Source organism: Cnephaeus nilssonii, assembly GCF_951640355.1.
Source record: "Cnephaeus nilssonii genome assembly, chromosome: X".
In the NCBI taxonomy this organism is placed as follows: Eukaryota; Metazoa; Chordata; class Mammalia; order Chiroptera; family Vespertilionidae; genus Cnephaeus; species Cnephaeus nilssonii.
The window spans coordinates 88832704-88856441 of record NC_137071.1 but is presented as its reverse complement, the minus strand read 5'-3'; the positions used below and the strand labels follow the sequence as shown (position 1 = coordinate 88856441).

The window sequence follows — 23738 nt, the reverse complement described above, 5'->3', positions numbered from 1 at the left end:
CATCATGCCTTGCCATCATATGAGTGAGCTCAGCAAGCTTGAGGAAGACCATCAGGACCCAAGGGAGATGCCCGACCTGGTGGCAGAGGAGCTGTTCTGGGCTATGCACGAGGAGGAGGAGGAGGACGAGGAGGAGGAAATGGAGAAGGAGCAGGAGGAGGTTGTGTCTCTCTCCTCCTCTCTGTCTTCCATCCCCCCAATCCTGTTTATAGACTGCCTAGACGAGGTGTCTGCTGCTGAGACACCAAGTCCTCCCCAGTGTCCTCAGGGTGCCTGCTCCTTGCCCCATGCCTTGGTAGCCTTTCCATGGAGACAATCTGAAGATGAGAGCTCCAGCAGCCACGAGGAGGAGGGTCCAAACACTGAGGGAGGCCCTGAAGATGATGCAGATTCCTTGCTCCAAAAAGCAGTGCATTCGAAGATGTCACAAATGGTTGAGTTCCTGCTCCTGAAGTATCGTGCACAGGAGCCGACCACCAAGGCAGAAATGCTGAGTAGTGTCATCAAAGAGCACCATGACCACTTCGCTGAGATCTTCAGTGCAGCCACTGAGTGTATGCAGCTGGTCTTTGGTATTGATGTGAAGGAAGTGGGCCCTAGTGCCCATACCTATGTCCTGGCCACCTCCTTGGGGCTCACCTATCATGGGATAATGAGCGATGGACATATTTATCCTAACACTGGCCTCCTGGTCACACTACTGTGGGTGATTGCTGCAGAGGGTGATTGTGCCTCTGAGGAGAAAGTCTGGGAAGCACTGAATGTTTTAGGGGTGCATGATGGGAAGGAGCATTGGATCTATGGGGAGCCCAGGGAGCTCATCACTAAAATTTGGGTGCAGGAACAATACGTGGTTTACCGCCAGGTCCCCAATAGTGATCCTGCACGCTATGAGTTCTTGTGGGGTCCCAGGGCCCACGCTGAGACCACCACATCGAAAGCCCTCAAGTTTGTGCTCAGGGTTAATGACAGGGATCCCCGTTCCTTCCCATTCCTGCCTGAAGGGCCTGAGTGTAATGAAAACCACTGTGCCTGAGCCAGAGTTGCACCCAGGCACTTTTCAGGCCCCTGTGCATTAACTTCATTTGCTGGGCGTAAAGTGTGTTCATTTTCAACTATGTGTTTGAGGAGAAACACTAGTGAGGCCCAGGGAATGGCTTGGGCTCCTATGATGATTGAAAATTTTTTGCTTTATTACTTTGTGAATTTTTAAGGCAATTTTCTAATGTTCCTTTTCATAGAAGTTTTTATAAGCTTTTAGCATGTAAGTTTTAAACGACATTGGTCACATGTATTTATATTTATACATGTCCAGCTCAAGAGTAAGAGATTTGTTACTGTGTAACACAAATTGGGATACTTCCAATCCTCCTTTGTGATCCCAAACTAGATAACATGGCATGATAAGAGTGTTTCCTTGGAAATGTGAAAGACTTCAGCAGTACAATCAATGGAGTTAAGAAGTAGAAAAATAAAAGGTTGTTTATTTTTGCTTCTTATCTCTTCTCATCTATCTTTCCATGAAACAACTTATCTATGGATCCTTGGTTCTGGCAAGAAAGTGGAGGGATTTCATCTGAATAAAGAAGACCCCTGCTCAGTGGTTCATTTAATCCCTAGACATTCACTGAGCCTATGTCCTCTGGAAGGCCCTGTGTTAGTAGTGGGGACACCAACATAAGCAGGGCACACCCACCCACAGGATGATAGTGTAGGAGCTGAAGTCATATAAGGAAGGGGTTAGTTGTCCCCTAAGTCCTACAGAACAAGTAACAGAACAGGTGAGGTGGTGGCCCTCCAGGGAACAGCACTCAATTGTGCATGGCCTGAGCCCGGGTATTTGGGAAACTTTGATTCCCTCTGAGAGGGTTGATTGTAAGGCAGCTGGGGGTGGCAGCGACACATATTGTGTCTGGGTGTGAGAGGGAAGTGTGAAATGGAGAATTTTCTTGACAAGTTCCCTTGGGATCATGGATAAACCAGAGGGAAATCTCCACCTGGTTAGGAAGGGTGGTTTCCTCCACGCAGTCTCAGTGACATTAGACAGTATGATCACTGGACATATTATACCCATCATCTGCACAGATATCTACAGAAATACAGTTACTGGGCCATGAGTAAGGATGGCCTGGGAGAGCCACAGCCCACAGCCTAATTGGGATTGAATGTTAATGATCTTGAGTGTGATCTGGCCAATCATTCTCAAGGTGTTGATTTTGGGTGGGGGTGAAATGAATGAAAGCATTTGTTTGGATGAAAGTGCAGTTTGGACTGAGGGAAAGAATTGTTCCTAGATTCTCTTTCTAGCATCTTTGTGTTGTGTCCAGCTGTGAAGGCTCCCCTCACCTGAATTTCAGCATACATCCATGAATTGGGCACATCCTTTTAGGCCAGTTGGGTGTTCTATTCCTTACTAAACTGCACATTCTCTAATATGAACTTGATTACAAACAAGTAATCACAGTGCTAGAGTGGAAGTATCTGGGATAAAAATGATATTAGAAATAGCTGCCATTCATCACAGTTCCAATCTTCTCGAGTCACTGTGTATGGTGCTTTACAAACACTTCACACTGACCTGCATTCCCACAAGACAGGGTTTATCAGACCCACTTCCTTCACAGAGGAACAACTTGATGCCCCTTGGACCAGCTGAGTCTCTGAAACTTGGACTGACTATAATCTAGCTGCAATGGTCCTTGGCATACCATCTGCATATATGGGTCCTACTCCCTGTCCAGAAACATCAGAGTCTCTGAGACCAGGACTGACTCTGCTCTAGATTCCAGGGTCTTGGTGGAACAACAGCCTCTATGGGGTCCCACTACCTCTACCAAACCCTGAGTCTCTGAGCCAAGTAATGATTCTGGTCTAGTTTACTTGGTCCTTGGTGCACCATCTACCTATATGGGGTCCTACTCTCTCTACCCAACCCCCAGAATGTCTGAGATCAGGACCGATTCTGGCCTAGTTTCTAGGGTCCTTGGCCCACACCCTGCCTATGAGGGTCCCACTCCCTCTACTGAACCCCCAGTGTCTCTAAGACCAGGACTGAATCTGGTCTAGATTCAATGGTCCTTGGCAAACCATCTGCCTCTATGAAGTCCTACTAACTCTACTGAACATGCAAAATCTCTGAGACCAGGACTGACTCTGGTCTAGATTCCAGGGTCTGTGGCACAGCATATGCCTAGACGGGGTGCCACTTTCTCTACCAAATCCCCAGAGACCCTGAGACCAGGACTGACTTTGGTCTATTTTCCAGGGTGCTTGGTATACCATCTGCCTATATGGGGTCCCTATCCATCTACCTAACCCCCAGTGTCTCTGAGACCAGTACTGATGCTGTTCTAGCTTCCAAGGTGCATGGCACACCATAGCCTATATGGGGTCCTGCTCCCTCTATTGTACCACAGAGTCTTTGAGACCAGCGCTGACTGTGGTCTGGTATACAGTGTCCTTGGCAAACCATCTGCTTATATGGCACCAATCCCTATACCCATCCCCCAGAGACTCTGAGACCAGGACTGTCTCTGGTCTATATTCCAGGGTCCTTGGTGCACCAACTGCCTACACGGGGTCCTACAACCTCTATCACACCCCCAGAGCAGTGGTCGGCAAAGTCATTAGTCAACAGAGCCAAATAAATATCAACAGTACAATGATTGAAATTTCTTTTGAGAGCTAAATTTTTAAAACTTAAACTTCTTCTAATGCCACTTCTACAAAATAGACTCGCCCAGGCCATGGTATTTTGTGGAAGAACCATCCTCAAGGGGCCAAAGAGCCGCATGTGGCTCATGTGTCGCAGTTTGCCAACCATGGCCCCAGAATCTCTGAAAACAAGATTGACTCTGTTCTAGAATCCAGGGTCCTTGGCTCACATTCTGACTATATGGGCTCCTCCTCAGTCTGCCCAATCCCCAGAGTCTCTGAGACCAGGACTGACTCTGGTCTAGTTTCCAGGGTCCTTGGGGGATCATCTGCCTACATTGGGTCCTATTCCTTCTACCCAACCCCCAAAGTCACTGAGATGAGGACTGACTCTGGTTTAGTTTCCAGCATTCTTGGCTCACCATTGGCCTATATGGGGTCCTCCTCCCTCTACGAAATGCCTAGAGTCTCTGAGAACAAGCTTGACTCAGGTCTAGAATACTGGGTCCTTGGCGCACTATCTGCCTATATTGGACCATTCCCTCGACCTATCCCCCATAGTCTCTGAGACCAGGACAGACTCTGCTCTAGTTTCCAGGGAGATTGGCAGATCATATGCTATATGGGGTCCTCCACACTCTACTGAACATCCAAAGTCTCTGAGACCAGGACTGTCTCTGGTCTAGCTTCCAGGGTCCCTCTTTACTCCCTCATGATCCTCACCTTGCTCTAGCAAGTCCTTGGCCCACCATCTGCCTATATGGGGTCCATATCACTCTACTGAACCCCCAAAGTCCCAGACACCAGGACTGACTCTGGTCTCAGTTCCAGGGTCCTTGGCGCACTATCTACCTATATGGTGTCCTTCTCCCATTACTGAACCCCCAGAGACTCTGAGACAAAGAATGACTCTTGTTTAATTTCCAGGGTCCTTGCCGCACCATCTTCTTATATAGGGTCCTACTCCCTCTACTAAACATTCAGAGTCTCTGAGACCAGGACTGACTCTGATCTGGATTCCAGGGTCCTTGGTGCACCATCTTCCTAGATGGGTTCCTATTCACTCTACCCCATCCCCAGAGCATGTGAGACCAGGACTAACTCTGGTCTAGATTCCAGGGTCCTTGGCATGACATCTGCCTTAATGGGGTCTTATTCCATGTACTGAACCTCCAGAGACTCTGAGACCAGTACTGACTCTGGTCTGGTTTCCATAGTCCTTGTCTCACCACCTGCCTCTATGGGTTCCCATTTCCTCTAACCAACCCCCAGAATCTCTGAGACCAGTGGTAACTGACGCTGGTCTAGTTACCGGGGTCCTCAGTCTTCCCTCATGGTCCTCACCTTGCTCTGGCAATTCATTGCCACACCATATGCCTACAAAGGTTCCATCTCACTCTACTGAAATCCCAGAGTCTCTCAGAACAGGACTGACTCTGGTCTAGTTTCCAGGACCCTTGACACACTACCTGCCTATATGAAGTGCTATTCCTTCTACCCAACCACGAGAGTCTCTGAGACCAGGACAGACTCAGGTCTAGTTTCTAGGGTTCTTCGCGCACCATCTGCCTATATGATGTCCTTCTCCCTCTACACAATCCCCAGATTGTCGAAGACAAGGACTGACTCTGGTTTAACTTCCAGGGTCCTTGGCGCACCATCTGCCTATATGGGGTCCCATTTCCTCTTCCCAATCCTTAGAGTCTCTGAGATCAGGACTGACTCTGGTCTAGATTCCAGGGTCATTGGAATACCATCTGCCTATATGGGGTCCTGTTTCATGTACTGAACCCCCAGAGTCTCTGAGACCGGGACTAACTCTGGTGTAGCTTCAGGGTCCTTGGCGCACCATCTGCCTATATCGGTTCCACTCCCTCTACCCAAACCCTCAGAGTCTCTGGAACCAGGACTGACTCTGGTCCAGTTTACACGGTCCTTGGCTCTTCATCTGCCTAGAGGGGATCCAACTCCCTCTACCAAACCCCCAGAGTCTCTGAGACCTGGATGGGGATGTAGAAGGGAGAAAATGGCAGGTGTCGTCATTCTCATCCGAGGCCCTCCCATCTGTTCTCCAGGTCATGCCCCCACCCTGTGCTTACCTGGGGTCGTCATCCTTACAGCAACCTCCCCCCAGAGATACCCCCCATAGAGGCAAACCCCCACCCCACTCCTGTCTCAGACCCGCATGCGGAAGTGAGATAATGTCCACGTGTCCACCTCCCTGCGTGCTGCCTGGTTGGCTCTGTTGGGGGGGGCGGGGTCTCAGGTCCTTCCATCACCCTCAGCGAGCTGGCCATGTCTAGGAATCTCCTCTGCCTGACATGCGGACCACAGGCCCTGCTCTTTATCACCGCCCCTACTTCAGAGCCTGCTGTGCGAGTCAGGACACACTGGGCATGGCCACCCGCGCGGTGCCGTCGTGGACGGCAGCAGGGGCGCACTTCTGCGGGCTTCCCTCTGCGGTGGGACCCAGGTCCTCACCTGGATTCTGGCAGCGCCTGGGCCTGCCTCCTGCCCAGGTGAGGTCTGCCTCCACCCCGAAGGCCGGGATTCTAGGAGCCCAGGGTAAGGGTCACAGAGGCTGCTGTGTGTGTGGGCTTTCACCCCCTGTGAGCTCCGGGCTGGGATGGCTCTGCTCTAGGTCCCAGGGTCCCTGGGTCCATCCCCCTTGTGAGACCCGGGTGGAGGCGGACAGAAGGACACGCCGCCTAGGGTCCTCCTCCCAAGAAGCCCGCCCGCCAGATGGATCTGGAGGGCCCTGGGCCCTCCTAGGCCATGTTGAGGTACCGCGCCTCTCACCAAACCACCAGAGTCGCCCAGACCTGGCTGTGCCAACCTCCACTAGCCGCGTGTGGTCCGCCCCCCCCCCCCCCGCGCCCCGGGTATCCGAGGACAGAAACCGTTTTTTGAGGTCCCAGGGTCCATCCGCCCTCCCTGGGCACCCTCACCTTAACTCGGCCAGGCCCCGGGCCCGACTCTGTGGATGTGAGCTCGCTCTGGCTCTCCCCCGGGCATCCCCAGGGTCTCTGAGACTCGGATGAGTCGTGTGTGGTCACCCTCACAAAAGCCCTTCCGTGTTGAGTCTTGGTGGGGGCAGGGTCTCCCAGCCTCCCCGCCCTTCCCCTCCCCGGTACTCACCATGACTCTAGGCAGCGCCTCTGCCCTCCCCTCCTCTAACCAGAAGCCATGCTCTTTATCTCTGTCCCCAGTCTAAGGCCCCTTGGAGGAAGTCAGGGTTGAACTGAACAAAAACGGAGGTTCTGCTGCCTGCCTCTAGGACAGCCAAACGCCTGAGGCAGGTGCTGTTGAAAAACGCAAGGATTTATTCATGAGTCACATGACCTGGGCCAATGCTGGGCTCCTGTCTCAGAGACCAATCTCCTCTTCCTACCTAAGCCCGCCTTTTTTTTTCCTCCTTTTTTTTTAATTAAGGTATTATATGTGTACATATCTTACCATTGCCCGCCCCAACCCCATTCCCATACAGGACCTCACCCCCCAGTGTTTTGCATCCAATGGTTATGCTTATATGCATGCATACAAGTCCTTAGGTTGATCTCTTATCTCCCCCACCTCTCCCTAACCTTCCTACTGTATTTTGACAGTCTGTTTGATGCTTTACTGACTCTGTATCTATCTTTTTCTTCATCAGTTTATAAAGTTCTTTATTATCCACAAATGAGTGATATCATGTGGAATTTTTCTCTCAATGCTATCATTCAAAATTGAGGTGAAGTCCTGTATGTGCTGCCTCTCACAACCACACCAAAACTACAACTAAAAGACAAAACGTCTATCACCCAGAGCCACAGGAAAGCTGGCTGAGTGGAAGTTCTACAACTAGAAGGAAAGAGAAAAGAGCATTGAGACGTGCACAAGCGCAGAAAAGCTGAGGTAGAGGAGGAAGGCGAATCGCATGAATCGTGCTGGCAGAGGGTGATTGGGTGCGCTGTTTTTTTCAACCCAAGGGAGATACAAGCTCCCAATTACTCTGAACTCCAGTTCATGGCAAGAATATGGGGACCCAGAAACCGATGTGGGGAAGCAGGACTGTCTGCCATCGGGTTGGAAAGTGAGGGTGACTTTCTTGCAGATGTGTGTGCAGGAATCATTGTTAACTGCGCTGGGGTGCAGGACGTGGGGATAAAGAAACTCTGAGACACAGAGAAGGATGACTGGCAGCCATCGCTGTTGGCCACGCCCTAGCCTAGTGATTCCCTGAGACCCCGCCCCACATAATATACAAACCCACCCAAGCCATACGCAGCAGCTTTGGAATATAAATGGTCTGCCTATCACAGCTTAACCTAACAAACTGCAGCTCTGGTCAGACAGCTCCAAAACCTCCAAGCAAAGAGGAGAAATCTGCAGATCTCGCTAAGCTCCTGCTGGGTGGCCTCAGACAGTAGCTGACCTGCACCCCATTGGAGATCCAAAAGCCAGTGTACCTAGTGGTCAGTGTGAGAGGACACCAGATTTCAACTCCTTACATCCATAAGTGACACATTCATGAGGCAGACTCAGTGAGCTCCAAAGCACCACTGAAACAAGTCCTGCCCGATAAGGGTGTCTCCAGCACAGCAATTCTTCCATTATAGACACAGAGGATCCTCACAGCCAGTTGGTCTGGAGGTAATTCCTTCCAGCAATCAAAGCTTAAATTACAACAAGATTTTGCACTCAGACCGCAAAGGGGTGCAACAAGAGTGTCCACCTCAGGTGATAGGGGAAGCTGAACCACTGGGCCGTATAGATCACCTACCACAGAAAACCACTCCATCAACAAAGGGAAGCATAAAAATGTGGAGACTAAGAAACATGTCACGAATGGAAGAAATGGAGGAAAACAAACTACTGGACATAGAGTTCAAAAATACATTTATAAGGTTACTCAAGAATCTTCTAAAAACCTCTGAGGAACTTAGTGAGACCATTAAGGATCTTAATGAGAACGCAAGAAATGGAACAGAACCAATCAGAAATTAAGCATACACTGTCTGAAATAAAGAATATACAGAAATTAAACAGTAGACTAAAGGACCCCAAGAATCAAACCAAAGATCTGAAATATGAGGAAACAAAAAACGCCCAACCAGAAAACAAAAAGAAAAAAGAATCCAAAAATATGAAGATAGTGTAAGGAGCCTCTGGGACAACTTTAAGCATACCAATATCCAAATTATTGGGGTGCCAGAAGAAGAGAGAGAGCAAAATATTGAAAACCTGTTATGGGGCAACCCGCAAGAGACAACCACCAGAGACAGAGATCACAATTTATGAGCCTTTATTAAGCTGGCTAGCGACTACAGTTGCTGCACTTCCCTGCGGTAAAGGCCGAACTGCAGTGGAGATCTCAGGTGTTACAGCAAATCCATACTCAGAAAGCAGAAGAGTTAGTTAGGACAGTTACAATGACAACCCAAAGGTTACAAAAGTTATTTCAGCCCTTTCCAAGAAACTTAGGCACAGGTGCAATGCCTGGGCATGCTTGGCCAAAGCTTGAACCTCTACCTCCCTCCAAACTCCGACAGACCCATTGTTCAGTTAACTACTCTACCTCCCTCTGACTTAAGGCATCCTGCCTCGAGGCAACGCAGGAGCTGTGCAATGTTTGTAGCCCAGAACAAACCTATTAGAACAAATAATGACAGAAACCTTTCCATACCCATAAAATTATGGTACATCTACACAATGGAATACTATGCTGCCATAAAATAGAAGGAATTCTTACCATTTGCAGCATCCTGGATGGAACTGGAGAACATTATGCTAAGTGAAATAAGCCAGTCAATGAAAGAAAAATTCCACATGATCTCACTCATTTGTGGATAATAAATAATATTATAAACTGATGAACAAAAAGATAGATACAGAGTCAGTAAAGCATCAAACAGACTGTCAAATTACAGTGGTAAGCTTAGGGAGAGGTGGGGGAGATAAGAGATTAACCGAAGGACCTGTATGCATGCAAATAAGCATAACCAATGGACTCAAAACACTGTGGGGGTTAGGGCATGTATGAGAGTGGGGTGGGGGGGCAATGATAATATCTGTACACATATAATACCTCAATTTAAAAAAATGGAAAACAAATAAAACTTTTCCTAACTGGTGAAAGAAATAGACTGACAAGTTCAGGAAGCACAGGGAACCCCAAACAAGAGGAATCCAAAGAGGACCACATCAGATACACCATACTTAAAATGCCAAGGGCAAAAGACAAAGAGAGAATCTTGAAAGCAGCAAGAGAAAACAGTTAGTTACCTACAAGGGAGTACCCATACGACTGTCAGCTGATTTCTCAACAGAAACTATGCAGGCCAGAAGAGAGTGGCAAGAAATATTCAAAGTGATGAACACCAAGAACCTACAACCAAGATTACTCGACCCTGCAAAGCTATCATTTAGAATTGAAGGTCAGATAAAGAGCTTCACAGACAAGAAAAAGCTAAAGGAGTTCATGACCACCAAACCAGGATTATATGAAAAGCTGAAAGGTATTCTTTAAGAAGAGGATGAAGAAGGAAAAGGTAAAGATAAAAATGAACAACAAAATGACAGCAAATATATACCTATCAACAAGTGAATCTAAAAATCAACTGAATAAAAAAAATCTGATGAACAAAATAAACTGATGAATATAATAGAATCAGGGACATAAAAAGGGAGTGGACTCACTATTCTCAGGGGGAAGAGGGTGTGAGTGGTGCGGGAAGAGTTTGGATAAAAACCTTACACCTATGGATGAAGACAGTGGCAGGGGGTAAAAGCATGGGGTGGGGTGGGCAATCAGGTGGAGGGGAGCTATGGGGGAAAAAAGAGAAACATTTGTAATAATCTGAACAATAAAGATTTATTTTTTAAAATTGAGGTGATAAAGGGGCTTCACAGACCAAAAAGACACAACGAGTTTATTAACGCCAATCCAGCACTGCAAGAAATGCTAAAGAGACTTCTGTAAAAAAAAGAAATAGGAAGGGAAGAAGGAACACAGGCATAAAGAATAAAAATGGTGACAAACAAGTACCTATCAATAATAACCTTAAATGTAAATGTATTAAATGCTCCAATCAAAAGACATAGGGTAGATGAATAAATAAGAAAATATGACCCTTAAATCTGTTGTCTACAAGAGACCCACCTCAAAACAAAGGACTCACACAGACTGATAGTGAAGGGATGGGGGAAATTTTTTTCAGGTGAATGAAAATGAAAAAAAAAAAAGTTGGGGCAGCAATACTTATATCTGACAAATTAGACCTCAAAGTTAAGGCCGTCAGCAGATATAAGGAAGGGCACTTCTTAATACTAAAGGGATCAATTCTACAAGAGGGTATAACTCTGTTAAATATATACGCACCCAGTACATGAGCACGAAATACATAAAAACACATCTGAAGGATATCCTTGGAGAGATCTACACAAATACAATCATAGCAGGAGATTTTAATACCCCATTGACACCACTGGATAAATCCACTAAACAAAAAAAAAATAAATAAATCAGCAAAGGAACGTCAATCCTAAATGAATCACTAGATCAGAGGGAATGAACATCTTCTGAACATTTCACCCAAAAGCTAGCGAATATACATTCTTCTCAAAAGCACATGGGAGAAGATAGCAAGCAGCAGGAAGGTAGGGAGGGAGACAGTGTGAGGGAGTGAGGGAGCGATAGAGGAGTGTGTGGACGTGTGGTGTGAGTGTGTGTATGAGCTACGGACAGTTAGATTCTGCAGGTCTTCCAAGTGGCTACCAAATCAGTCATCTTACATGGTGGAGCCCCGTGCACAATGCGGACACTTCTGGGTGGCCAAGGCAGGCACAGAGACCAAGCCATCTTGAGAAACAGAGCTGCTTGAGACTAGGTTCCTGGCATAAGCACCACCCAGTCTGGTCTCACATGCAAACTATGATCCTGCAGCCACCAAAGACAAAGACCTGCGACCACAGCTGCAGACCAACAGACAACAAGAATCCAGACATCCCAGCTGCAGATTTCTGTGAGTTAAGGAACCTATTTCCCTCCCTGCAGGCTCGCGGGCAACCCATAGTAAGTGATAGACCGCCCCCCTAGCATGGGCCTCACTGCTGCTACAGGAATTTGAGCCTGCATATGCAGGGACACTGGGAATCTGCTCCCTGCAACACAGTGCAGCAGTGCCACCTGACTTCAATTCTGGGCAAGCGCACACAGAAGTCTGTTTTCCACAGTGCAGGAGCAGACCTCCAGCTGACACAGTGCTAGTGTGCCACCCAGTCCCCCATGCTGACCAGGACCCTGATTCTCTGGGCCATAGGCAGCACTGAGCACCACAGACTTGACTCAGTTTCTTATCTCATGCGCCTGCGATCCCTGACTCCCAGTGCACGCCCACTAAGAGCCAGTGTCTCCAGTTCTTGGTGCATGTGCACACAGGGACCCTGATTCTCAGCAAGAGGCCGCATAAAGCAACAGAGACTCTGATACTCGATTCTTGGTGCAGACACAGGGGAACTCTGACTCCTGGTATGCGCTAGGGGACACTGATTTCGGCACATGCCAACAGCGTGGTGCAGATGGGGTCCCTGATTCTAGGTACACACACAAGACCACAGTGAGTGCTGTTAACACTGACCCTGAGCGAGCCTGGTTCCCACCAACCCATGGCAGCCACACATTTTAGTGTTGAAGCACTTCAGTGACACTCGGATGGTGTGAAGCTCCCAGTGCACACAGCCTGGGTCCATGCAACTCGAAGTTTGAATTTTTTGGTGATGTTCAGAATGGGGAGACGACACAATCCCCAGACGAAAGAAAACGAGGCATCACCAAGAAAGGTAATTAGTGAAATTGAAGCATGCAACATGACCTAAAAAGAATTCAGAGTAATGGTCATGCAATTCATACATCAGATGGATGAGAAAATCAACAAACTATGCAAGAATCAGGAAGAAATGGAAAGTGATATAGCTACAATCAAAAACACCATGGAAAGTTTCAACAGTAGACTAGAAGAGGCAGAGGACCAAATTAGTGAGTTAGAAGATAAGGTAGAGAAACAAGCTCAATCTGAACACACCTGGAAAAAAACAAATAAAAAGCAAGAGGAGAGCCTAAGGGAGCTTTGGGACAACATGAAACGCAGTAACATATATATAATAGGGCTGCCAGAAGGACAAGAAGAGCAGCAAGGATTAGAAAATCTATTTGAAGAAATAATGACAGAAAACTTCCCAGATATGGGTAAGAAAAGAGTTACACAAGTACAGAGAGTCCCAAGCAAGATGAATCCCAAAAGACCCACACCAAGACACGTCATAATTTCAATGGCAAATATTAATGACAAAGAGAGAATGTTAAAGGCTACAAGAGAGAGACAGAGAGTTACCTTCAAAGGATCCCCCATCAAATTATCAAATGATTTCTCAAATTATCAAACTCATTAAGCTAGACGGGAATGGAAGGAGGTATACAAAGTGTTGCAAAGCAAAGGACTGAATCCAAGAATACTCTATCCAGCAAGACTATCAATCAAAATTGAAGAGGAAATCAGGAGCTTCACAGACAAAAAAGGCTAAGGGAGTTTATCACCACCAAACCAGCAATGCAAGAAATCCTAAAGGGAATGCTGTAAAAAGAAGAAATAAATAGGTAAGAAGGAAGACAGGCACAAAAATAAAAATGACTACAAACAAATACCTTTCAGTAATAACTTTAAATGTAAACAGACTAAATGCACCAATCTAAAGACATTGAGTGGCTGAATGGATAAATAAACATGACCCATATATATGCTGTCAAGAAGATACCCACCTGAGGACAAGGGACTCACACAGACTGAAAGTGAAGGGATGGAAAAATATATTACAGGCAAATGGAAATGAAAAAAAAATCTGGGGTAGCAATACTTATATCTGACAAAATAGACCTCAAAGTGAAGGTCATAACAAGAGATAAGGAAGGCCACTTCATAATTCTAAAGGGATCGATACAGCAAGAGGATATAACCCTGATAAACATATATGTACCCAATGCAGGAGCACCCAAATACATAACAAAACCCCTGGAAAATATCAAGGGAAAGATGGATAACAATACAATCATCGTTAGGGGACTTTAATACACCACTGATATCACTGGATTAATCGTCTAGACAAAAAAATCAGCACAGACACAGCAATCCTAAATGACTCACTAGATCAAATGGACTTAACTGACATCTTCAGAACATTTCACCCCAAAGCCATGGAATATACGTTTTTCTCAAGTACACATGGGACATTTTCAAAAATAGACCACATACTCGGTCACAAACGAAATCTCCCCAAATTCAAGAAGATTGAAATCATACCAAGCATTGTCTCAGATCACAATGCCATAAAATTAGAAATAAACTACAATAAAAATAATCCAAAAAACTCAAACACTTGGAAGCTCAGTAGCATGCTATTAAATAATGATTGGGTTACCAAGGAGATCAAAGAAGAAATTAAAAACTTCCTGGAAACTAATGACATTAAAAACATATCAATCCAAAATCTATGGGACACAATGAAAGCAGACCTGAGAGGGAAGTTTATAGCTCTACAGGCCTATATCAAAAAAAACAAGAAAAAATTGTAGTAAATCATCTAACTCTACAACTCACTGAATTAGATAGAGAGCAACAAGAAAAGCCCAGAGTGAGCAGAAGGAAGGAGATAATAAAGATCCGAGAAGAAATAAATGACATAGAGACCAAAAAGAAAAAAAAATACAAAAGATCAATGAAACCAAGAGCTGGTTCTTTGAAAGAATAAACAAGATTCATGAACCTCTAGACAGGCTCACCAAGAAGTAAAGAGAGAGTACTCAAATAAACAAAATCAGAAATGAGAGAGGCCAAATAAAAACAGACCCCACAGAAATACAAAGGATTGTTTAAAAAGTACTATGAACAACTCTATTCCAACAAACTAGATAACCTGGAGGAAATGGACATATTCCTAGAAAAATACAACCTTCCAAAACTCAATCAGAAAAATTCAAATAATATCACTAGGTAGATAACTATGGAAGAAATTGAAGCAGTCATCAAAACACTTCCAGCAAACAAAAGCCCGGGACCAGACGGCTCCACAGGGTGTTATACCAAACACTCAAGGAAGAACTAAAACCTATCTACCTCAGACTATTCCAAAAAATTCAAGAGGAAGGAACACTTCCAAGCTCATTTTATGAAGCCAGCATTACCCTAATACCAATACCAGAAAAAGACAAAAAATGAAAGAGAATTATAAGCCAATATCCCTCATGAACATTGATGCCAAAATACTCAACAAAATTCTAGCAAATAAGATCCAGCAACACATCAGAAAGATCATACACCATGACCACGTAGGATTTATCCCAGGGATGCAAGGATGGTACAATATTCACAAATCAATAAACGTGATACATCACATAAACAAATTGAGAGACAAAAATCACATAGTCATGTCAATTGATGCAGAAAATGCATTTGACAAAACCCAACACCCCTTCTTTATAAAAACACTCAGCAACGTGGGAATAGAAGGATCATACCTCAACATAATAAAAGCCATATGTGACAAGCCGACAGCTAACATCATACTCAATGGACAAAAACTAAAACCATTTCCCCTAAAAATAGGAACAAGATAGGGATGCCTACTCTCACCACTCCTGTTCGACATAGTAATGGAAGTACTAGCCATAGGGATCAGACAAGAGTAAAATATAAAAGGCATCCAAATTGGAAAAGAGGAACTAAAAGTGTCCTTATTCGCAGGTGACATGATACTGTACTTAGAAAACCCTAAAGACTCCATCATTAGACTTAATAAATGAATTTGGCAATGTAGCAGGATGCAAAATTAATGCCTAGAAATCTATGGCATTTCTTTATAACAACAGTGAACTTACAGAAAGAGAGACTAAAAAAAGGCAATCCCATTTACCATTGCAGCAAAAAAATTAAGATATCTAGGAATAAACTTAACTAAGCAGGTAAAAGACCTATATGTGAAAACTACAGGAGTCTGAAAAAAAAAAGAGATAGAGGAAGAAGTAAACAGATGGAAGAACATACAGTGTTCATGGATTGGTAGAATCAACATCATCAAAATGCCCATACCACCCAAAGCAATCTATAGATTCAATGCAATCCGCATTAAAATACCAATGGCATATTTCACAGACCTAGAAAAAAATCTTCAAAAATTCATCTGGAATAAAACAAAGAGACCCCAAATAGCCACAGCTATCCTGAGAAAGAAGAACAAAGTTGGAGTGATCACAATACCAGATATCAAGCTACATTATCAAGTCTCAGTTCCCAAAACTGCCTGGTACTGGCACAAGAACAGAGGTAGAGACCAATGGAACAGACTAGAGAATCCATAAATTGACTCAAGCCATTATTCTCAATAAATATTTGACAAAGGAGGCAAGAGCATACAATGGAGTCAAAACAGTCTCTTTAATAAATGGTAATGGGAAATTTGGTCAGATACATGCAAACAAATGAAACTAGATCAACAATTTACACCATACACAAAAATAAACTCAAAATGGCTAAAGGACTTGAATGAAAGACGGGAAATGATAAAAATCCTACAAGACTCCATAGGCAGCAAAATTTCAGACATATGTTGTAGCAATATCTTTACAGACATAGATGCTAGGTCAAGAGAGAGTAAGAAGGAAATAAACAAATGGGACTACATCAAAATAAAAAGCTTCTGAACAGCAAAATAAACCATCAACAAAACAACAAGAAAGCCCACTGTATGGGAGAACATATTTGCCAATGTTATCACCGGTAAAGGTTCAATCTCCAACATTTACAGGGTACTCATACAACTTATAAAAAGAAAGATAAAGGATAAAAAAAGGACTGTCTACCCAAATAGACACTTTTCTAAAGATAACATTCACAAAGCCAAGAGACATATGAAAACATGCTCAAAGTCACTGATCATCTGAGAGATGCAAATCAAAACAACAGTGAGGTACCTCCTCACACCTATCAGAATAGCTATCATTAACAAATCAACAAATGACAAGTTCTGTCAAGGATGGGGAGAAAAAGGGACCCTCGTACACTGTTGGTGGGAATACAGACTGGTGCAGCCACTGTGGAGAACAGTATGGAGTTTACTCAAAAAACTAAGAAAATTACCACATCATCTTACTTTTTTATGGTTAATAAAGAACATTATAACCTGATGAAGAAAAAGATACAGAAGGAAAGAAGCATCAAACAGACTGTCAAATTACAGTGGAAAGACTGTGGTGGGGGGTGGTAAGAGATCAACCGAAGTACTTGTATGCATGCATATAAGCATAACTAATGGGCACAGGGCACTAGGTGGTGGGACTGTGGGCATGTGCCAGGGATTACGGGAGGCCAGGGGGAAGGTCAAAGGGAGAAAGAAGGAAGACATTTGTACTACTATTTGTAATACTTTAAACAATAAAAAAGGAAGTAATGGAAAAAAATAAATAAAAATAAAAGGGAGCAACAATAGTAACTTTATAGAGTAAAAACCTGATGAAAACTACCTCAAGTTATGAAAAAGACAGACAGGGAGAAAATATTTAACGTCTCATATATCATGAGGGACTCATGCCCCAAATAAATAAATAAAAATTTACTACATGATGGAAATTAACAAACCCATACAAATAGAACTGATTTAAGGACACTTCACCAAACAGGATATATAGATCACACATAAAAGAAAATATAAAGCACACATAAGCTTGCTCAGCATTATTTTTCATTAAGAAAATGCAAGTGTAAACTACAAAAAATATTCAACTGCAAATCTATCACAATGTCTAGAGTCCTCAAACCCGAAAGTGCCAAATTTGGGAGAGGATGAGGAACTCTTCTTCATTGTTAATAGGGAAGAAAATGTTACAGCCACTTTAGAATACAGTTTGGCAGATTCTTATAAAGTCAAACATGGACCGGGCATTAGATTCAGAATCCCTAGTTGTCAGTTTTGTCAAGTGAATTTGGGGTCCATAAAAACACACCAAAACGATGCATGATTAGAGCAGTTTGATTCATAATGGCCAACCAAGTCTTCCTTCAAGAGGCAAATTCATTAATAAACTTTAATACAGCTACACACTGAAACTTGGATTCAAAGCTGAAGCCACCCTCAAATGTTCCAGAAAAAAGAAAGATTCAAAGGGAAGTCCTATCAAATGGTCACGGAGAACTCACCCGAATCTTATCCTGACTGTTCCAAAGCATACAAAAAAATGGGCAATTGTACAACCTCTTAGGCTACCACTCTTTTATTCGAAATCTTGAGGAATTCTCACAAACAGGACTTTTGAAACAAGTTCGTTCACAAAGCATAAAATAGCCTCTATATATTAATGGCATATTCAACTCAACAGTGCATTAAATGACCAAGCAGCCTATCAGCCTATATCCAAAGAATAAAAATAGGATTTAATGGTATAAAATATTCCATTGGAACTTCAAGCACACTAAATAGAGTAGAATTTTTTTTTTTTCATGTCAATGGCTACAGAGAGAGAGCCTTGGAAAAAGACAACACTTTAATATGAGTTCAGGGGGAAAACTTTGAACAAACTCAGCCAAAAGGGAATTTCCATTTCCTAAAATTTAGAACAACCTAATTAAGTGTGAAACATTAAAAGCATGTCCATTAATGGTAGGAACAAGTCAGAGTTGCGGGCTGTGGGTAGAAAAGAAAGTATGAGGTATGAATATGGAAAATAAATAGTATCTGTTGGTAATATGATCATCTATCTGGAAAATTCAAAAATGGAGGTCTAGATTATCAAATGCATAATAAACCGTATGGAAGATGACCATAGCCATAACAGTATCTTTCCACACAAAGCAATAACTAATTAGAACATGTAATACAAAAATCTCATTGACCACAGCTATAAAAGCCAAAACTTAACCAAGAAGTATCTTAATTTCAAAAGAGTCAACTAAAAATTATACTGAGAGATTCAGGTTAAAACAAGAGAAGCACCAAACAAATAGAGCAGTTTCCCTATTCATTCATGGGAAACACAATATTGCATATATGTCGATTCTGCTTAAAATTTACAGATTTAGTGCTATACAGGTGGTTGCCCAAATAACAATTAATCTTGGACTGCTGCCTAAATAAAAGCAGGGAAATTATCAAAGAAAGAGGTTGCAGGGCACAGGCTGAGCAGGATTCAACCACAAAATCTAAACTACATAATATGAGCAAGCCCCTCAGGGAGACAAGACTGGTGAGCTGGCACTTGTGGTTGAGGTGGTTGTGTGAGGGAGCAGGGAAGTGGTTGAGCACTGGCCTTCCAAAAATTATGGTTTCAATAGAATATAAAGAATAGACTAGGAGTAGAAAAGCAAGTGTCAGAGTAAATCATGCATAGTAAGATTAGGTAAGCTTTCATAAAATAACTTGTCTAGTATATGTAAATACATAGGACATAGACATGCATATATATATATTTGTGTGTGTGTGTGTGTGTGTGTGTGTGTGTGTGTGTGTGTGTGTGTGTTTATGTAAGTATTTCTGTATGTGGTATGGGCATGTATGGATATGTAAACACACCTGATCAACATTTAGGCTATAAGTGTACACATACACTATATATGCTGATTTATACATATATAAATATGTAAACATGTATGCATAAATAAAATGTATACAAAGTAGGTGGAGTTTCAAAATGCAATAATTACTATGAATGAGGAACAAAAGGGAAAAAGCCTGCAACAACAAACAAATGTAGACAGATAACCCCCAAACCACAGGCCCTCTCCAAACTCCTGCTACAGCTCAGAGACTTGAATGGAAACGAAACATTTAGAACTCAAGGTTTCCAGAGTGTCAGCCTGTCTGTGAAGAGACACCATGGGAAGTGGGGGGAGGGGAGGCAGTCAAGGTCTGATGCTCCCCAGGGACCTTGGCTCTGCAGCGCCCTCTCTAGGAACTGTGATGTGACCACAGTGGTCTACACCAGGGTTGTGAGGACCCTCCAAGTGAGGACTGAGGGCTCTACCCGCCCCACAACAGAGGGCCCAACCGGCACCCAGCTCTGGTGCTCCTGTCAGATCGGGGGTACCTCAGGCGGAGGTGCCAGGCTGTGCCCTCCCGCCCCACCTTCTAGAGGGACCTGGGGGAGGCCGACACTTGGCCTGAGGGGCACAGACCCTGGTCAGCACAGGGTGGGGTCCCAGGCCATCCAGCCCAGGTGGGGACCAGACGGTGCTGCTGGGCACACTGGGAGCGGAGCCCCGCCCCTGGTAGCATCCTGGGTGACCCCAGAATTGGTTTCCGGAAGTGATGTCATTGACTTCCACCTGAGACGTCTGAGGGAGCTGAGCGCCATCTTGAGAAGGCGGCTTCGGGCCGGTAGAGGGGACAAGCGCTGAGGGGAGCAATCTCTGGTCGGCGGAGCCCAGACTCTGCCTGGAGTCAGAGTGAGGACCAGAGGGGGTCCCCTGGGATCTAGGTCAGCCCCTGCCGGGGGCCCTGGGGAGTGAGGCCCACGGACCTCCCCTGGGGTCTCGGGGTTGAGGCCTCCGTGTGGGGGTCCGGCCTCCCGGCTCACAGAGGGAGGGTCCCAGGACCTGCAGGCCTCATGGTGACGGCCGGCCGTGGGGGAAGACAAGGTGACTCCGGGCCCCAGAGCAGTCAGTCCTGGGAGCCCCAAGGTGCGGGGTGAGGAGGAGCTGAGAGGACTGACTTTTGCCTCTTCAGGGTTGAGACACTCGGGGGGGCTTCGGATCATGGCAGAGTATCAGGTCGGCAGAGGGTGTCCGGGACCTGCCCAGTCTCAGTGTGAGGACCCTGAGGGAGATTGGGGGCCCTGGACCCCAGAACAGTGTCCGTCCAACAGGCCTCCTTGGGGTGGGGGAGGGGTGATCTCACACATTGTTCTTAGTGATTTCTGCATTCCGTCTGAGATCCACTGGGGATTTGATAGAAGGAGCGGGGCCTCAGGCAGCAGAGGGGGGACCCCAGGTTCTGTTGCTGTCACGTTGAGGATACTGAGAGAGATTGGGGAGCCCTGGACACCAGAACAGGGTCCATCTGTCAGGCCTACCGGGGTGGGGGAGGGGTGATCTCACACATTGTGTTTTGTGATTTCTCCATTTGGTCTGAGATAAACTGGGGATTTGATACAAGGAAGAGGACTTCAGGAGAGGGGGAACCCCAGGTCCGGCTGATGTCAAGTTGAGGAAACTGAGGGACAATGGGAGCCCTGGACCCCAGAACCGTGTCCATCTGGCAGGCCTCCTTGGCAGTGAGGGAGGGGTGATCTCACACATTGTTCTTTGTGATTTCTGCATTTGCTCTGAGATTCACTGGGGTTTTCATTGAAGGAGAGAGGCTTCAGGCAGCAGAGGGGAGACCCCAGGTCCTGCTGCTGTCAAGTTGAGGACCGTGAAGAAGATTGGGGGAACCGGACACCATAATAATCAGACTAGGGAGGACCAGTGGGCGGGGTGACTACAAGGTGGGGTGACCACTACATCAGGTCTGAGAGACTCTGAGGTTCGGTGTAAGGAGCAAAGCCACAGGTCCGCTGAAGGAGATCAGACAGAACCCTGGACCCCACAATGTAGGGGACCCCATAAAAGCCCTCACCTGCTACAAGCCATGGGAGATCCCATGCCAGATGACCCCTTCAGTTGTCTCCTGACTTTGGCATGCAGGTCTCAGATATGCTGGGGTTCGCGGTAAGGAGCACAGCCACAGGATGACTGAGGGCTCCCTGGACCCCACAACTAGGGGACCCCATAAAGCCCTACCCTGCTATCAGCCTTGGGATGCTCCCTGGTAAAAGACCAAGTGCAGAGATTCCTGACTTCTGTATCCAGGATTGAGTGAGACTCAGGACTTGGTATAAGGTGTAGGGAATCAAACTTCTAGGAATATAACCTAAAAAAAACGGAAATACCTATGAGAAAGAATGTATGCACCCCTATGTTCATAGCGGCACAATTTACAATAGCTAAGATCTGGAAACAGCCCAAGTGTGCATCAGAATGCCACCTTGCTCTCAGCCTTGGAAGGCCCCAGTTAGGTTGACCACATGTGGTGTCTCCTGACTTCAGCATTCAGGTCTGAGTGAGAATGGAAACTTGATAAAAAGTGTAGGGCCTCAGGTCCACAGATGGGATGCAGAGGCACTGCCCAGAGTCAAGGTGCTTTTCCTGACTTCTGCATCCAGGTCTGACAGGCTCTGGGGTCTGGTGTAAGGAGCAGTGTCTCAGGTGGCAGAGGGAAGGGACAGGAGGGCTCCAAGGGAGGACTGAGGGAATCTAGGAACCCTAAGCAGAGGGGAGTCCACAGAAGTCTGCCCTGCTGAAAGTCTTGGGAGGCGCTGTGGTGGATGACCATGCAGAGAGGAACCACAGAAGCCCAGACGTGATGTCCGCCCTGGGAATTCAGGGGCAACAACATATGCAGAAGAGGGGAGGACCTGGGTCTTGCACAGAGTCAAGGTGAACATGCAAAGGGAAGACTGAGGGACCCAGACGCCACAACAGAGATGCCCCATGTTACCCCTACTGTGGACCCTTGGAGGCCACCGGTCGATGACCACATGCTTTCTTCCTGACTTGGGCATCTTAGGTTGACAGGAGGTTCCAGCTCCAGCGAGGAGTCATGGCGAGGATCCGGTGGGAAGAAGAGGGGATTCCACCCCCTGAGGACTGAGGGGTCAGGTTCCAGGAGGGAAAAGAAGGGCTGCAGGGCTCTCCCAGGATACGAGGTAAGGACCCGAGTTAGGGCTCAGGAAGCCCCCTAGCACACCTTGAAGTAGGCCTGAGGTTTGGCCAGTATCAAAAGCGTCCCCAGTGTGCCTGTTCCTGCCAGTAGCACGTGGAAGCCTCATGCTAGGCCTGTGGATGTGGGTTACTTCTACCTTAGGCGTGGCAAAGGGAGGTGAGGAAATTGTCCTGAAGGTGCTGGATTCAGGGCAACAATGGAAAGTGTCCACGGCAATGCTGCTAATCAAAGTGGGGGTCTTGAGGCAGGATGGTGGTATCTCCCACCTGAGTAAAAATAAGGACCAGCTGGCATAGGATCTGATGGCACAACTGGGTCACTCAGGCATGATAGTCAATGTGGTGTGTCCTCAAATCCAACTTGGAGGTCTCAGAGAGATGGAGGACATGACCTGCAGTATTCATTCTCACTGCAGTAGAAGGGAAATGTCCCAGACACTCCACGAGTGAACATGGTTAGATTGGGCAGGAAGGAGGGTACCACACTCCAGACAATGGGTGCCCTGAACCCAATCTGTGCTGCTGTCAGCCCTGGGAAAGGCCTGGCATGGGTCTGCAGAGGTGGTTCCTCCTCACGTTTGTCTTAGGGCCCTCAGGAAGGACAGGGCCTTGGTCAGAGGGGATGGCTTCAGTTCATGAAAAGAGGAGCTGAGGTTGTGGAAGGGTCCTAATGGTCTGAGTGCTTTCTGGGGAAAGCTGCAGCTATGTGCTCCCTGAGAAAACAAGAGAGCATTTAGCATCAGGGGGTGTCCTGTCCTCAGCATCCAGATTCCCCAAGCACGGTACCTGGGTGTGATATGTACTCCCTTTCCACATGCCTGCTCCTCATGAGCATTTCTCATTGAGGACAGTTATTCAGGGTGAAATCAGGTCAGCTGGATTCAGATCCAGGCCTAGCCAGGAAGAAAGGCAAGTACCTTGAGGCCAGACTAAGGGAACTCTGTACCTGGAACAGACAGGTCTAGTCCCTGGTGTCAGTTGTGTTTGATGGGGGCAGATGGAGCACCTGCTCACTTTTGTCTCAGATCTCTCAGGAAGCTGAGGACCTTGGTGTGAGACCACACATTGGGTCATCCCGTGGGTCCACGTTTTGTCAACAGAGAGACGAGTCCCAGATCCTGCCAGGAATCAAGGTGAGCACTGAGGGGAACCAGAGCACATGGGAACCTAGACCTACCCTACCTCTTCTGTCAGCAGTTAGGAAACTTAGAATAGTGCTTGGGTTAGCTCGGCTCACTTCCTACTCGTGTATCTAAGGGAGGTGAAGCCTCAGTCTAGGCAGATTGGGCTCAGTGGGCAGAGTTG

The 23738-nt window shown here is 45.9% G+C and overlaps 2 protein-coding genes across 2 annotated transcripts in view; one reads left to right on the top strand and one right to left on the bottom strand.

Annotated features, from left to right (window-relative positions):
- LOC307095368 (melanoma-associated antigen 10-like) overlaps nt 1–23738 on the bottom strand; it is a gene marked incomplete at both ends in the record, with an annotated part of 125724 nt that overhangs the window by 23616 nt on the left and 78370 nt on the right. The gene's annotated exons all lie outside the window — the stretch shown is intronic.
- Nucleotides 422–1036, top strand: LOC307096039 (melanoma-associated antigen 10-like; the record flags this gene model as incomplete). Its single annotated transcript, XM_079765628.1, has 1 exon — nt 422–1036. The coding sequence occupies one exon, from the start codon at nt 422–424 to the stop codon at nt 1034–1036; it is 615 nt and encodes a 204-aa protein (XP_079621754.1).